Source organism: Mirounga angustirostris, unplaced genomic scaffold, assembly GCF_029215605.1.
Source record: "Mirounga angustirostris isolate CCGP_5_RB_7025 unplaced genomic scaffold, mMirAng1.0.hap1 SCAF_2, whole genome shotgun sequence".
Lineage (NCBI taxonomy): Eukaryota > Metazoa > Chordata > Mammalia > Carnivora > Phocidae > Mirounga > Mirounga angustirostris.
In genome coordinates, this window is record NW_026991710.1 from 84846355 (window position 1) to 84863161 (window position 16807).

Genomic DNA, 16807 nt, shown 5'->3' on the forward strand with positions numbered 1-16807 from the left:
CACACCAACACTGCCACTTATGTCAAAGAATGGCTCACTGCTGTGAGGAAAACATCACGTTTACTCACTAGTATAGGAAGAGTGACTTACTTTAGCTTCTTTTTCTCTGAGGCTTTTCCTGAGCTGGTCTCTCTCCATCCTAAGGGTTCCCTCTGCGCTTCTGAGGCCATCTCTTTCCTCAGTAACACATTTTATTTCTTCAAGGTTTTCATGAAGTTTCTGACTCAACTTTAACTTCTCAGTTTCTACACTTTCCAGGGTTGAATTCTGGGCCTCTAATTGCTTCTTCAATTGCTCTGTTTGATACATACTTTCTCTGAGATCATTTTTTACCTTCAGAAGTTGATGTTCTTTCTCCTGATGTTCTTGGATCTTGAGATAATCATACAACAAATTAAGATATAGATAAATATTGAAAAAAAATGCTAAATGATACTTTCAAAATTAAGTAGGCAAATCTTTGTCTTCAATTTCAGGCTAATTCATATCCTGTTTCATTACACAAAAGACCTAATTCAAACTCGCAAATAAAAAAAAAATACCTGTGCTTTTAAGGTAGCATTTGAGTTTTCTAAATCCATTTGCATATTTGATATTTCATCTGTCTTCTCAGAAACAAGGCCCTTGAGTTTATCAATAGTTTCCTGGTGTTCTTTCACATGCATGTAAGCAATTCTTAGTTGCTCTTGTTTTTCCAGCTCCTATTTATAATTAGAAAAAGGAAAATGATATATTCAGAGTGACAAAATTCAAACTGTGTGTAGAAAGGCAGAGAGAGGGTAAGAGGTAATTATGCCTCCGCCCCCGTTAGACCTCATCCTCTAAGTTTGTCTTAAATGTCAATACATGCTAGATATGTTACTCCACAACTTACCCCCTTTCCTAACAGGATACTTCCAAATCAGCACCATGGCACTACATCCTTCTTTACTGGTGGCCTAGTATTCTATGGTCTGAATGTGCAGCACTTAATTAACCAGTCCCCTGCTAATGGACATTTAGCATTTTCCCTATTTTTTTGTTTGCTTTGCACAATTGTGTTAATGTGTACAGGATGTATAGCTAAGACTGGACTTTTGGGCTCAATGAATAAACTTATTGAAATATTTGAAAGATAGTACCAAATATTCCCCCTCCAAACTTCCTCAAGGTTGGAGCAATTTTACACTCCCACCAATCCTATTGATAGCCCATGGTTCTTTTAGGACACAATGTCATGTTTACTAGATGGGGGAAAGAGGGTAATTCACTCTAATTACAGTTTCTTTCAGGTTTTCCTCGAGCTGGTCTCTCTGTACTTTGAGAGTCTCCTCTACACTCCTAAGATCATCTCTTTCTTTTGTAACAGATCTCATTTCTTCAGGGTTTTTGTGAAGTCTCTGAGTTAACCTCACATTCTCCATTTCTTTATTTTTCAAAGTTGACTTTTGGGCCTCAAACTCGTTCCTGAAGTATTCCATGTCACATATTTTTTCCTGAGTCTCACTGACAGCTTTCATCTTAAGAAGCTGATATTCTTCTTCCTGAAGTTCTTGAATCTGAGAAAAAATAAAACAAGTTAGGACAAAGGCAGAAATTTGTAGGAAAAAGAGGAATTGTTTCTAAATTAAGTCAGTCATCTTTACATTTTATCTAATGTATATACTATTTTCTTCCACAGGGAAATGAGCAACACAATAATCAGATGTCATTTTCCAACTTAACAAAATAAGACCTACCTTTTCTTGTGATTCAGCATCTGAGTTTTCTACATCTCTCTCAATATTTGCTTCTTGGTCTGTCTTCTTTGAAATATTCCTTGTACTAATGGTTTGTTGGTGCTCCTTCAAAAGAACATAAGTAGTTTTTAGTTCCTGTTTGATTTTCAGTCCCTTTCTGATTGGATAAAAATTAATAAAACAACAGTGAATTTAACTACTTTAACATTATTTTTGTAGCTAAAAAAAATTAGAAGAAGGAAACTTACTTCAGCTACAGTTTCTTTAATGTTTTCTTTGAGTTGGTCTCTCTCCATCTGAAGAACTTCCTGCACCCTTTTCAGCTCATCTCTTTCCTTCATTATCATTTTTATTTTGTCTTGACTTTCCTGAAGTTTCTCGGTCAACTTGAGCCTCTCACTTTCTATATTTTGTAATGATGAATCTTTGACTTTGAGTTGCTCCTTTAATTGCTCCAGTTCACTCATTTTTTCCTGAGTCTCAATGATTTCTTTGGTGCTAATAAATTGTTCGTGTTTCTCATGACGCTCTTGGATCTTAAAATAATAATAAGTTAACAGCCAAAATATACATACACGTAAAATGTGTGTGTTTATATATGTGTATGTGTGTATATATATATAGATCTGTTTTTTTGTTTTGTTTTTTGGTTTTTTTTTTTAGAGATTTTATTTGACAGAGAGAAAGAGATAGCAAGAGGATGGGGGGGGGAAGGGTAGAGGGAGAGGGAGAAGCAGGCTTCCCGCTGAGTGCGGAGCTTGATCCCAGGACACTGAGATCATGACCTGAGCTGAAGGCAGATGCTTAACCAACTGATCTGTTTTTGTTTTTAAAGGAAAAACACCCAGGATGTTCTGCATAACAATCTAGTATGCAAAATTAGTTTCTGTAGTTCAGTTAGCTAGCTCCCTCAGGTTTTTTGTTTTTTTTTTTAAGATTTTATTTATTTTTTTGACACAGAGAGAGACAGGGAGAGAGACAACACAAGCAGGGGGTAGTGGGAGAGGGAGAAGCAGGCTTCCCACCAAGCAGGGAGCCCGATGTGGGGCTTGATCCCAGGACCCTGGGATCATGACCTGAGCCGAAGGCAGACGCTTAACCGACTGAGCCACCCAGGCACTCCGCTCCCTCAGGTTTTCTCCTACATGTCCTTCACCCCCAATTTACCTTTTTCTGTAATTCATCATTGGTTGTTTCTAATTCCTTTCGAAGGCTGGAGAGTTCAGTTTCCCTCTCTGAAAGATTCACTCTCAGCTTATCAATAGTTTCCTCCTGTTCTTTCAGGTGACCACGAGCAACTTTCAGTTCCTCTTCGGTTTCCAGGTGCTTTAATTATTAGAGGAAATTGTTGAGAAATTTATAGAAACATTATAACCATTATACTCTAACTCCTTTTCCCGAAGATTTAATTTTTACAAAAATATCTGCTTATAAAATAATAATAAAAAAAGCACACGGGGAAAGGATGAAACCTACCTTAGCTGTCATTTCTCTCAAGTTCTCTTTGAGTTGGTGAGTTTCAGACTGAGGAACTTCTCGCAGCCTCTCGGACATCTTGAGCCTTTCCATGCCCACTCGTGGCAGTGCTGCCTCTCCGGCTTCGAGCGGCTCCTGCAGTTGCTCCAGCTTGCTCAGGATTTCCTCAGCCTCATCGTCCTTTTCTTTCACATTGAAGGTCTGATCTTGTTGATCTTGAGGCTCCTGGATCTTAAGAGAATCCTAAAACAATAGAGTTGACAGCCAAAGATCCTTTATATTATTCTAGGGGAAAAGAAATCAGGACATTTTCTAAAACGATTAAGTCAGGATTCAGTGGCTCATTACAGAGCACTCTTTCCAATCTCCCACTCGTCATTACTCAGGTATTGAACATTTATTTCCTGAGGGTTCATTGTGTTGTTACTATCCTATTAGAGGCTGGAGATACAATAGTAAATGAGACTTACATGATCTTTGCCCTCCTGAGACTTGCACTTTAGAGGGAAAGATAGACATTATGCCAAATCTTACCAAACAGAGGTTCTGGGTTCCTTCAGGGTATGTGGCAAACCTAACTTACCCTGAGTAGTTAGGAAGGGCTTCCTGGGGGATGGAAAGCTTCAGTTGAGAACTGAAGGATGAGAGCACTAGTTAGGCAAGGGCATATGGAAATGATGCAGGCAGGAAGACCAGAACATCTGAAAGTCATGAGATGAAGCACAATGCTGGAGCATCATGAGCAGGGCTAAGAGTGAGCAGAAATAAGGCTGGAGACCAGCAAGGAACGGGACGCAGGGCCTCAGAGGCCCTGTGAGGGATTCCAGTCTTTAGTTCAAGAGTAGCAATAAACTATTAAAGGGTTTTAAGAAGAAAAGATTACTTGGGTTCAGAATGGGGAATGAATTACAGAAGTAGAGGAATGAATATGGGGAGACCCATAAGGAGGCTACCACAGAAAGCCAAGAACAGAAATAACGGTGGCTTGGATTAAGGTGTTGGCAATGTGGGGAGAAAAGATGGAAGATTTCACACACACATACACGTGTGTGCACGCACACACACACACCCCTCTTAAAATCAACAAGGTTTGGTGCTTGGATTATAGAGTGAGTGGGAGGAAAGGATACTGGGAAAGGTGATTCTCAGATTTCAGTCTCAGGTACTGAGGAAGTGCCTTATGAGATGCTATAGGAATAGATTTAAAGAAGGAAAGAAAATGGTTTTTCTGGCTTTATCCTTTCCTGTACTTTAGCATTGCTTTTTCTAAATCATTTTTAAATATTTAAGAAGACCACTGTCTTCTCTGAAGCATTTCTCTCAATTTCAACAGTTTTTAGTATTTATATTTTTAGTTCTGTTTCCAATCACTTCATAATTAAGAGACATTTAAAGAAAACATGATAGTAACATTATAACTACAACACAAGTGCTTCCTTTTCCAAAGACTTCTTATAAAACACTTATTAAATGGAAGGAAAGGATGAAACTTACTTCAGCCGACGTTTCTCTAATGTCTTCTTGCAGCTGGTCTTGTCCAACCTGAACTGCTTCCTGTATTGTCTGAAGCTTGTTTCTTTCCTCAGTTAGAGATTTTGTTTCTTTATGACTTTCTGGAAGTTTTTCAGTCAACTCGAGCCTTTCTATTTCTATGCGTGCCAGTGTCACTGAATCCTTGGTTTTGGATTGCTTTTCCAATAGCTCCACTTCATCCATTGTTCCCTGAGTATCACTGACTTCTTTCACATTAGGCACTAGCTCCTGTTCCTCATGAAGCACTGGGATCTTGTGATATGCATAAAATACCAAGGTTACTATCTGGAGATTATTACCATAAATTTTTTTTGTGTGCCAAAAGGTGATTTTATTAAAGCATGGGGACAGGACCCATGGGCAGAAAGAGTTGCTGCTGTATTATCATAATTTTTTAAAGGGACAAGATGAGGATATTATCCACAGAAATAAAAGTGATCCTGAACCCACAGCCTACTGTGGATCATGAACTCCAATTTATTCATTTTCTCTTGATTCCTACCAAAGCTATTCATGACTTTTCTGCTGGTCATATTCTGCCGGTCATATTCTGCCATAATTGTCTTTTGCTCCAGCTTACATCCAAAGTGAATCAATTCTTATACTTGACTAACACACTGTTAATTTAGTCAGTTGCACACTTCTTCATTTCTATACTAGTTCCCAAATGCCACAGGAGAAAAATCATCATTGAGCAGATTATATCTCAATAAACGAATGGTCCCTAATTCTCAGATGAGCGCCAATGCTACGTCTCAATTTTTTTATGTTTACAGATTGATTCCCCTTTCCTATGGTCATTAGTGGTTCCATGTAACTTTGCATATCATATTTCTGCATTTTTCCTACTGGAATTGAGGGATTATTTTATATGCCCATACTCGGGGGGAGAGAACAATGTCTTAATGATATCTAGTTTCAATGGCTTGCACAGTGGCCTTTAACACAGGTTGGTTCAGTTATCCCAATGTTTCATTTTCTCTATAGCACTTGCCATTATCTCAAATTATCTTATTCATTTGTTTGCTTATTTACCAGTTACCTCTTTCCACTAGAGTAAGCTCTATGATCATATAAATTTTGTTCACCTTGTTCCCATTTTATTTCTATAACCCAGGACTCTGCCTGCCACATTACAGACTCAACAAATAGTATCCAATAAATGAATGAACTGTTAACACAGTCACTACTTATTACTCATCTTTCCCTGAAATAAAAAAGAAAAGAAGAAGGGACAAAGGAGAGAGGAGACAAACCTTTTCTTGTAATTCAATATTGGATTTTTCTAAGTCCTTCTGAATATTTATTATTTGAGCTGTCTTCTCAGAAATGTTTTTTCTTAGTTCATCAATAGTTTCTTCTTGTTCTTTAAGATGAACGCGAGTAATTTTTAGTTCTTCTTTTGTTTCTAGACCCTTTATTAGCAAGTGGAATTTAAAGAATATTAAACCACATCATCCTAACATTGCCTCCCCCTTTTCCAATTGGCTCTGTTTTAAAGAAACATTTAATAGATGAAAGAAAAGGGTAATAACTTACTCTAACTTCGATTTCTTTTATGTATCCTTTAAGCTTCTCTCTCTCTATTTCAAATGATTCCTGTAATTCCTTTAGATCATTTCTTTCTTTGGTTATGGATTTCATTTCCTCATAACTTTCATGGAGCTTCTGAGCCAACTCTAGCCTCTCCATTTCTATACGTTCTAATGTTAATTCTTGGTTCCTTAATTCATTCTTCAAATTCTCTATTTCATTCATCTTTTCCTGCATCTCATTCATTTCTTCTTGTACACTAAGAAGTTGTAGCTGTTTTTCCTGTAGTTGTTGGTTCTTAAGAAATAAAATTTTTAATTACCATTTTGCCTATATACTATTAAAATCTCATGTAAAATGTACTTTGCTGAACGGAAATAATCATTATCACAGCCCTGCCTACACTCCCAATGTAAACAGACAAGAGCTTTAGAAGTAAAGTATCCTTCTAAGCATAGTGACTGTAGTAGGTTGAATAGTGTCCTACCCAAAATTCAAGTCGATTCAGAACTTCAGAATATGACCTTACTTGGAAGTATGGTTTTTGCACATGTAATTAATTAAGGATTGAGAAGAAATCCTATTGGATTAGGGTGGGCCCTAAATGCAATGAGAGTGTCCTTATAAGAGGCAAAAAAGGACACACAGCGACACAGAGAAAGTCCTGTGAAGTTGGAGGCAGAGATAAGAGTGATAGAGCTATAAGCCTAGGACACCAAGCAGAGCTGGGAGCCAAGGATAGTTATTAGACACAAGATTCTTCCCTAGAGCCTTCAGAGGAGTATGGTATTGCCAGCAACTTGATTTTGGACCTCTACAATCCAGAAATCTGACAATAAATTTCTGTTGTTCTTTAGCCACCAAGTTTATGGTAATTTGATACAGAGGGTCTAGGAAACTAATACAGTGTCAGTAGGTTAATCAAGGAGGAAAAGTGAAAATAAGAAAAACTTGAAAAGAGACTAATTAAATTTAAAGGTATAGTTGCCAAATAACTATAATTCCTCATCTCTTAAAAACTTTTGGATACTCTATTTTTACTTCTAATAAGGTCCTTATGGGGTGGCCCAAAAAACACTGAGGCATTAACTTTTTTTTAAATTAAACTTATTTAAATTCAATTTAATTAACATATAGTGTATTATTAGTTTCAGAGGTAGAATTTAGTGATTTATCCGTTGCATATAACACCCAGGGCTCATTACTTCAAGTGCCCTCCCCAATGCCCATCACCCAGTTACCCCATCCCTCTACCCACCTCCCCTCCAGCAACCTCAGTTTGTTTCCTATAGTTAAGAATTTCTTATGTTTTGCCTCCCTCCCTGTTTTCGTCTTATTTTTCCTTTCCTTCCCTTATGTTCATCTGTTTTGTTTCTTAAATTCCACCTGTGAGTATAATCATATGGTATTTGTCTTTCTCTGACTTGTTTCGCTTAGCATAATAACTTCTAGCTCCATCCACATCATTGCAAATGGTAAGATTTCATTTTTTTTGATGGCCGAGTGATATTTCATTGTAAATATATATATACCACATCTTCTCCATCCATTCATCTATCGGTAGACATCTGGGCTCTTCCCATATTGTGGCTATTGTGCACATTGCTGCTATACACACTGGAGTGAATGTGCCCCTTCGAATCACTGTTGGTATCCTTTGGATAAATACCCAGTAGTTTTATTGCCAGGTTGTAGGGTAGCTCTATTTTTAACTTTTTCAGGAACCTCCATACTGTTTTCCAGAGTGGCTGCACCAATTTGCATTTCCACCAACAGTGTAAGAGGGTTCCCCTTTCTCTGCATCCTTGCCAACATGTGTTGTTTCCTGAGTTGTTATTTTTAGTGAGATATTAACTTTTTTTAAAGTTAATAAATATGTATAAGTCTATCTCTTTATTTTTTTCAATTCAGTTTATTAACAAATAATGTATTATTAGTTTCAGAGGTAGAGGTCAGTGATTCATCAATCTTATATAATACCCAGTGCTCAATACTAAGGTGTTAACTTTTACATAAGCCTATTAATTTCACTTCTTTAGGATGAGTATGAAACAGACATCAGGTTTTAGTAAATTTAATTAGGTTATAGTGAAAGGGAGGAGAATTAAGAGATTATATATTAAGAGAAAAACATTTCACAGAAGCGCAATGGAAATCACAATATATTATTTATAATGCATGTGGCACTGTCCTTAGAGTAAATAGAAAGACCTCAGTGGGTACATTTTAGAATTACTTGGGTAATACAATTATTACAAGAATCTTGGCTCTTATACAAATATTACAACAACACCTTACTTCCATAAAAGAAATGAGTCAGGAAACTGTAAATGTCTAAGAGATGGTAACAGTCATAAACCTTACATTTTAAAGAATCACTACTATATCTTTATAAAGGCAGGATCTTTGTGTTATTGACTAATGGATCTCAAGACCCAGAAGAGCATCTGGGCTATGGGGAGTTCCCAATAAGTATCTGATGAATGAATATATTACATGATAATTTAGATGAATCAAAGCCTTCTCTCTCATCTAAAGATTAGGGTAATATAATCCTCACAACGAGTGTTGGTTAAGATATAGGTATGAGTTGAAACTGTCCACATAAATAATTAGCATTAAAATGTGTTCATTTGGGAGATACATGCTATTTCTAGAACTTAGCTCTATAGCAATCAAAATGTATTAAAAAAAAAAAGTTTAGTCAGGAAATATAATATGGCTAGGAAGGTAACTTTAAAAATTCACCTTTTCCTTTAGCTTTTCTTCAACTTCTGCTAATTTCTCATAGATCCTAGAAAGCTCTTCCTCTTTCTTTATGGTGTGGTTCTTTTCTTGTACGATGATCCCTTGTTGCTTTTTGAGTTCATCTCCAAGAATTCGTAATTCTTCTTGGTTTTCAATAGTCTAGAATTAAAAAAAAGTTGAGATTAAAATCAGTATTTTCTTACATTTATAAAATCAGGTAAAAATCAGCATTTACTTCAGCCTAAAAATGAAGAAATCATGGCAAATTCTATTGGAAAAGACTACCTTAAAAAAAAAAGTCTTTAATTTAATCATATAGATGCCAAGCATCTGCTTTTTATGCTGTTTTTTTATTGCTCCACTTATATTCCTATCATGAAAATTAGAGCTGGATTTGGTATTCTGTCTTGAGAGGTTTGCCCATTTTCTACCCTTAAGCCAAAGGAGACTGTTTCTAAGCTTTCATGGATTGATGACAAGACTACAGTTATGGGCTTTTCATATGCTAGAATGGTTATGATTTAGAGCACCAGTTAACAGCAAGCTCAAAATGGCAGCCATCCTTTGCTAGCATGACTTGGGCTAACCCTAGTTATAAGCTTAAACAGTGACATTCTCAAGTATCATGACCATAAAAACATTGCAAATATGAGACCAAGAACAGACTATGACTTTTATCTGTATTCTTCTTTAAACTTAGCTCTTTTGACTAAACAGACAATCCCAAGAAATATGGAAAATTACACAAAAGGTCAGGTTCTCCTGAAATCCACAGCAAACGTCTAAAAATGTGAATTTCAATCTATACATATTATATTGTTCCAAATACAGTAACAAAGACTAAAGTTGATTTGACAATATGGCAAACATTAACAACAAATAATTAAAAATGAAGTTTAAAAATTATAACAGAATAAATAAAAGAGAAACATTTAGGAACAAACTTAACAAAATATGGACAAAACCTGTACACTAAAATCTGCAACACATCACTGAGAGAACAGATGATTTATAGAAAGATATGCAATGGCCAATAAGCATATGAAAAGATGATCAATATCCTTAATCATTAAGGAAAGGCAAATGAAAACAATGAGGTACATACCCAATAGGATGGCTAAAATGGAAAACACCAATAATAGGAGGCATTGGTGAGGATGTGGAGCCATCAGAATTCTCTTAATTTGCTTATGGGAATGTAAAATGGTACAACTACTTTGGAAATCAGTCTAGTAATTTGCTATGACCCTGCTATTCCATTTAGATATCCCAGAGAAATTAAAAAAAAAAAATGTTCATAAAAAGTTTTGTGTAAGAATGTTTACAGCAGCTTCACTCAAAATCGCCAAACACTGGAGAGAACTCAAGTTTCCATCAACAGGAGAAAGGCAAAACAACTTGTGGCCTATTCATACATGGAACACTACCCAGCAATAAAGAGGAATGTAAAAAAGTAAGGTACAAAAGAGTACATGCTGTATGATTCTATTTGTATGGAGTTCTAGAAGAGACAAAGTGACCTATGCTTAAAAACCATTAGGACAGTGATTATATGGAGTAGAGAGTGAGATTAGAACTGACTGGGTCAAGGCACAAGAGAACTCTGTAGGGTGAGGCAAATGTTCTATATCTTGACTGGGGTGGAGGGTACACAAGTAGAGATGTTTGTCAAAAGTCATCAGACTATACACTTGCAACAGATACATTTCTCACATGTAAATTATGCCTCAGTATAGTTGTAAAAATCCAGAACATACAAGACAAAAACATCCTGCTAAGTATACAGTGCTAAATCCTACCATTTCAATATTTTCCCTTAGGTCAGTCTGTAATTGTTCCTTTTCTGCTGTGATACTCTCTAACATTTGTTGCAGTTCATTTTTCTCCTGTATTAAAGAAAATATCTTTCTCTGTTGCTCAGTTAGCTCATTATCTTCAACATTCGCAATCAGTGTTTGAGTATTTTTGGCTTTCAAATTCTGTTTTTTATCTGTGTCAACCATCTAAAATATAAATAGATTAAAGAAGAATTTCTCAGTTAATAACAATTTTAATAATAATAAAAATTGCCAAAACTTACATTACTTATTATTTACCAGGCACTATTTTCATATATTGACACATTTAATCGTCACTCTAACCTTATGAGATAGGTACTAGTATTATTTCCATTTGACAGATGAGGAAACTGAATCTGAGAGAGGATGATAGGTCACTTGCCCAAGGTCACTCAGGTTTTGAAGCCAAGAGGTCTGGCTCCAGAGTTTGTGCCCTTCAGCATACTCTTGTTCATGGGTAAGAACTACCTGGACAGCTGTAGCTAATTAACAATTATCTTCATGTATGATGATGGGTCAACCTAATTTTATGAAAGAATAAGCCACCTTGAACTCCATCACTTTCTTTCCATCAAAAGCTGGAAATGATTCTCTATCCCCCACTCCCAACAAATCATTACTTTCAGAAGCAGTCATATTCACAAAAGGTTGGAGTTTTATCATACGAGAGGGTAAAATAACTTTGATAAAAATAGATTTCATATTATAGTAGTATAATCCACCTTTTAAAAATATATACTTTTTATATACTGCTTAAGAAAAGCATGTTATATAAATTCATTTATCCATAAACAAGTCTTAAGCAAAGGTACCCTAACATGTGTACTCCTTAAGAAACTGAGACAGAGACTAACATTACAATCATTGGTATGAAATTAGGGTATCACTATGTAACCATACACATCCAGGAAATACAGCTCCATAGCGGCTATATATGTTTTAAAAAGTTTTAATAATAGGGATAATAACAGTTAAGCATCTGACTCTTGATTTTGGCTTGGGTTATGATCTCAGGGTTGTGAGATCTAGCTCTGTGTCAGGCACTGTGTTCAGTGGGGAGTCAGCTTGAGATTCTCTTTTCCTCTCCTTCTGCCCCTCCCCCTGCTCTCTCTCTCAAATAAAGCTTTAAAAAAAGTTTTAATAATAATCTACAATTACATTAGAAAAAAATTGAAAAATAGAGAAAAAAACCATCCAATGTCACCAGCTTCACACAACCCACTACTAGAATTCTAGACTATTTCCTTTCAGAGTCTGTTCTTGAAAAAATTTTTCTTGAACACAGTAATTAAGATTAATATATACAGAATTCAGTTTTGCTCTTTTCCATTTGGATCACATGCATTTTCCCATGCTGTTACATAATCTTCAACTTATAATTTTTAGTAGTTGCTCAATTCTCTAGAGTGGGTTTGGACAAACCATACTTTAACTATTCTCTTACTGTTGGCAGTATGCATGAGTTTCTGACAATGGCAAACACACGGCTAACTACATGAGAACTTAAGGTAAGGAACAGATAGTCATTGGGACTAGTTTGTCAGATACTATAGTTCAGAATCTCGTATCTGTGCTCCTAAACATAGGAATGTACACAAAGACAAAGCAGGCTGAGACAAGGTATGTGAGAATACCCAAGGGACATTTCAGAAATGAACCCAGCCTAGAAAGTATTTCAGCTACCATGAACAATATCTAACATATCTTATTATTAAATAAAGAAAAAGAATTGTGTCCTTTATATGAGATAGGTTTACTAATCATTGTTTAAAATTTGTGTTGAGACACACTAGAGAAACTGCATTTCTAGAGAGAGAAACATCAAGCAGGATTTAAAGTGGGCACTCTGAGGGGGAGGAGCAAGATGGCGGAGGAGTAGGAGACCTGGATTTCGTCTGGTCGCAGGAATTCAGCTGGATAGGGATCAAACCATTCTGAACACCTACGAACTCAACAGAAGATCTAAGGAAAGAATAGCAACAACTCTCTGAACAGAAAAGTGACCACTTTCTGGAAGGTAGGTCGTGTGGAGAAGTGAATCTGAGGCGATATTTGGGAGGATAGATGTAGGGGGACGGGGCCTCCGTCGGCCGCTTCTGGCAAGTGATAGAGCAGCAGGGCACAAAATCAGAACTTCTAGAAGTTGGCTCTGCTGAGGGACGTTGCTCCAGTGGCTAAGCAAGGGGTGGAACCCTCGCTGGCACAGTGTGATCTCAGGACCCTCGGAGTCACAGGAAGACCGGGGGTGCCAGAGTGTGGCAGAGCTCCCAGGTATCAGAGCGGGGAAGCTGACTGCAGAGACAGAGCCGAGGCGCGGGCTTTCAGCTCAGGGTTGCCATAAACCATGATCTGCAGCACAGTCGGGCCACTGCTCCTCCAGCAGGGACCCAACAAGCGGCAGATCCGGGGAGACTCCCCTGCCTCCCCTGGGAGGAGTGGCGTGGGAGCACACCACAGGATCTGCTGGGTTTGGAGACTCCAGATGGGGTCAGGTGCCAGAGACAGAAACACTTGGTCACAGGCTGGGTGAGCACAGAGTGTGGCCAGAGACTGGGGAGACAGGAGTGATTGACTGCTTTTCTCTGGGGGCACACTGAGGAGAGGGGCCCCAAATTCTCGGCTCCTCTGGGGCGGAGATTGGGAGGCCTCATTTTCACTCTCATCCTCCAAAGCTGTATGGAAAGCTCGCAAGGAACAAAAGCTCCCGAGAGCAAACCCCAGCAGATTACTTAGCCCGGACCAGGCAGGGGCAGGGCAGTCCGCCTCTGGCAAAGACATTTGGGAACCACGGCAACAGGCCCCTCCCCCAGAAGATCAGCAAGAACAGCCAGCCAAGACCAAGTTTACCGATCAATGAGAATGGCAGAACTCCAGCGCTAGGCGAATACTGCACATAGAATTCATGGCTTTTTTCCCATGATTCTTTAGTCTTTCAAAGTTGATTTTTTTCTTTAACTGCTTTTTTTTTTGAATTTTTCTTTTTCCCTTTTTCAACCAACATCTTATCAATCCCTTTTTTAAAAAAATCTTTTTTATTTTTCATTTTTAGAGTCATATTCTATCCCTTCATAGTAGTTACCCTTATTTTTGGTATATATATATATAAGTTGTTCTCTCTTTAAAATTTTGGGATACAGTTTCTTCTAACAGATCAAAATATACCCTAATTCTAGTGTATGGCTTTGTTCTACTCTCCTGCCTGACCACATTCTCTCCTTTTTTTTTTTAAATCCTCTTCTTTCTTTTTTCAACCAGCTTCTTATTTTATCAATTCCTTTTATAAAATCTTTTATAATTTTCATCTTTACAGTCGTATTCCATCCCTTCATCGTATTAACCCTTATTTTTGTACATATATAAGTTTTTCTTTAAAATTTTGGGAAGCACTTTCTTCTAACAGATCAAAATTCACTCAAAATCTAGTGTGTGGCACTGATCTATGCACCAGCCTGATCTTATTTGATCATATTCTATTTTCTTTGTTTTTGTTTGTTCTTATCATTTTCTTTTTCTTCTTTCTTTCCCTTTCTTTTCCCCCGGTTTCAGGTCTTTTCTGATTTGTTTAGTATATATTTTCTGGGGACGTTGTTACCCTGTTAGCATTTTGTTCCCTCATTCATCTATTCTCCTCTGGACAAAATGACAAGATGGAAAAAATCACCTCAACAAAAAGAACAAGAGGCAGTATCGACTGCCAGGGACCTAATCAATACAGACATTAGTAAGATGTCAGATCTAGAGTTCAGAATGATGACTTAAAAGATACTAGCTGGGCTTGAAAAAAAACATGGAAGTTATTAGAGAAACCCTTTCTGGAGAAATAAAAGAACTAAAATCTAACCAAGTTGAAATAAAAAAGATTATTAATGAGACGCAATCAAAAATGGAGGCTCTAACTGCTAGGATAAATGAGGCAGATGAAAAAATTAGTGATATAGAAGACCAAATGATTGAAAATAAAGAAGCTGAGAAAAAGAGAGATAAACAACTACTGGATCACAAGGGCAGAATTCGAGAGATAATTGATACCATAAGACAAAACAACATTAGAATAATTGGGATCCCAGAAGAAGAAGAAAGAGAGGGGCAGAAGGTTTATTGGAGCAAATTATAGCAGAGAACTTCCCTAATTTAGGGAAGGAAACAGGCATCAAAATCCAGGAGGCACAGAGAACCCCTCTCAAAATCAATAAAAATAGGTCAACACCCCGACATCTAATAGTAAAACTTACAAGTCTCAGAGACAAAAAGAAAATCCTGAAAGCAGCTCAGGAGAAGAGATCTGTAACCTACAATGGTAGAAACATTAGATTGGCAACAGACCTATCCACAGAAACCTGGCAGGCCAGAAAGGACTGGCATGATATATTCAGAGCACTAAATGAGAAAAATATGCAACTAAGAATACTGTACCCAGTCTAGGCTGTCATTGAAAACAGAAGGAGAGATAAAAAGCTTCCAGGACAAACAAAAACTAAAAGAATTTGCAAACAGGAAACCAGCCCTACAAAAAATATTGAAAGAGGTCCTCTAAGCAAAGAGAGTCTAAAAATAACATAGACCAGAAAGGAACACAGACAATATACAGTAACAGTCACCTTACAGGCCTTACAATGGCACTAAATTCGTATCTTTCAATAGTTACCCTGAATGTAAATGGGCTAAATGCCTCAATCAAAAGACACAGGGTATCAGACTGGATAAAAAAACAAGACCCATTGATATGCTGTCTGCAAGAGACTCATTTTAGACGCAAAGACACCCCCAGATTGAAAGTGAGGGGGTGAAAAACCATTTACCATGCTAATGGACACCAAAAGAAAGCTGGGGTGGCAATCCTTATATCAGACACATTAGATTTTAAACCAAAGACTGTAATAAGAGATGAGGAAGGACACTATATCCTACTTAGAGGGTCTATGCAACAAGAAGATATAACAATTGTAAATATCTATGCCCCTAACATGGGAGCAGCCAATTATATAAGCCAATTAATAACAAAAGCAAAGAAACACATTGACAACAATACAATAATAGTGGGGGACTTTAACACCCCCCTCACTGAAATGGACAGGTCATCTAAGCAAAAGATCAACAAGGAAATAAACACTTTAAATGACACACTGGACCAAATGGACTTCACAGATATATTCAGAATATTCCGTCCCAAAGCAACAGAATACACATTCTTCTCTAGTGCCCATGGAACATTCTCCAGAATAGATCACATCCTAGGTCACAAATCAGGTCTCAACCCGTACCAAAAGATTGGGATCATTCCCTGCCTATTTTCAGACCACAATGCTTTGAAACTAGAAGTCAATACAAGAGGAAAGTCAGAAAGAACTCAAATACATGGAGGCTAAAGAGCATCCTACTAAAGAATGAATGGGTCAACCAGGAAATTAAAGAAGAATTAAAAAAATTCATGAAAACAAATGAAAATGAAAACACAACTGTTCAAAATCTTTGGGATGCAGCAAAGGCGGTCCTAAGAGGAGAGTATATAGCGATACAAGTCTTTCTCAAGAAACAAGAAAGGTCTCAAATACACAACCTAACCCTACACCTAAAGGAGCAGGAGAAAGAACAGCAAATAAAGCCTAAACCCAGAAGAAGAAGAGAAATAATAAAGATCAGAGCAGAAATCAATGAAATACAAACCAAAAGAAGGGTAGAACAGATCAATGAAACTAGGAGCTGGTTCTTTGAAAGAATTAACAAGATTGATAAACCCCTGGCCAGAGTTATCAAAAAGAAAAGAGAAGTGACCCAGATAAATAAAATCATGAATGAAAGAGGAGAGATCACAACCAACACCAAAGAAATACAAACAATTACAAGAACATATTATGAGCACCTATATGCCAGCAAATTAGATAATCTGGAAGAAATGGATGCATTCCTAGAGATGTATCAACTACCAAAACTGAACTGGGAAGAAATAGAAAACCCGAAGAG

General features: G+C 37.1%; 1 protein-coding gene across 3 annotated transcripts in view; it reads right to left on the reverse strand.

Annotated features, from left to right (window-relative positions):
* The window catches only part of CENPE (centromere protein E), an 89150-nt gene that overhangs the window by 33004 nt on the left and 39339 nt on the right, over positions 1-16807 (reverse strand). For all 3 annotated transcript variants that reach the window (XM_064584922.1, XM_064584921.1, XM_064584920.1), the window contains 12 exons: positions 10808-11011; positions 9009-9167; positions 6267-6557; positions 5984-6142; positions 4689-4979; positions 3195-3437; positions 2886-3044; positions 1967-2254; positions 1719-1823; positions 1395-1538; positions 543-701; positions 91-372 (listed from right to left, as the gene is read on the reverse strand). In XM_064584922.1, the coding sequence (XP_064440992.1) occupies positions 91-372; positions 543-701; positions 1395-1538; positions 1719-1823; positions 1967-2254; positions 2886-3044; positions 3195-3437; positions 4689-4979; positions 5984-6142; positions 6267-6557; positions 9009-9167; positions 10808-11011 (2484 nt within the window). The remainder of the gene's footprint in view (positions 1-90; positions 373-542; positions 702-1394; positions 1539-1718; positions 1824-1966; positions 2255-2885; positions 3045-3194; positions 3438-4688; positions 4980-5983; positions 6143-6266; positions 6558-9008; positions 9168-10807; positions 11012-16807) is intronic.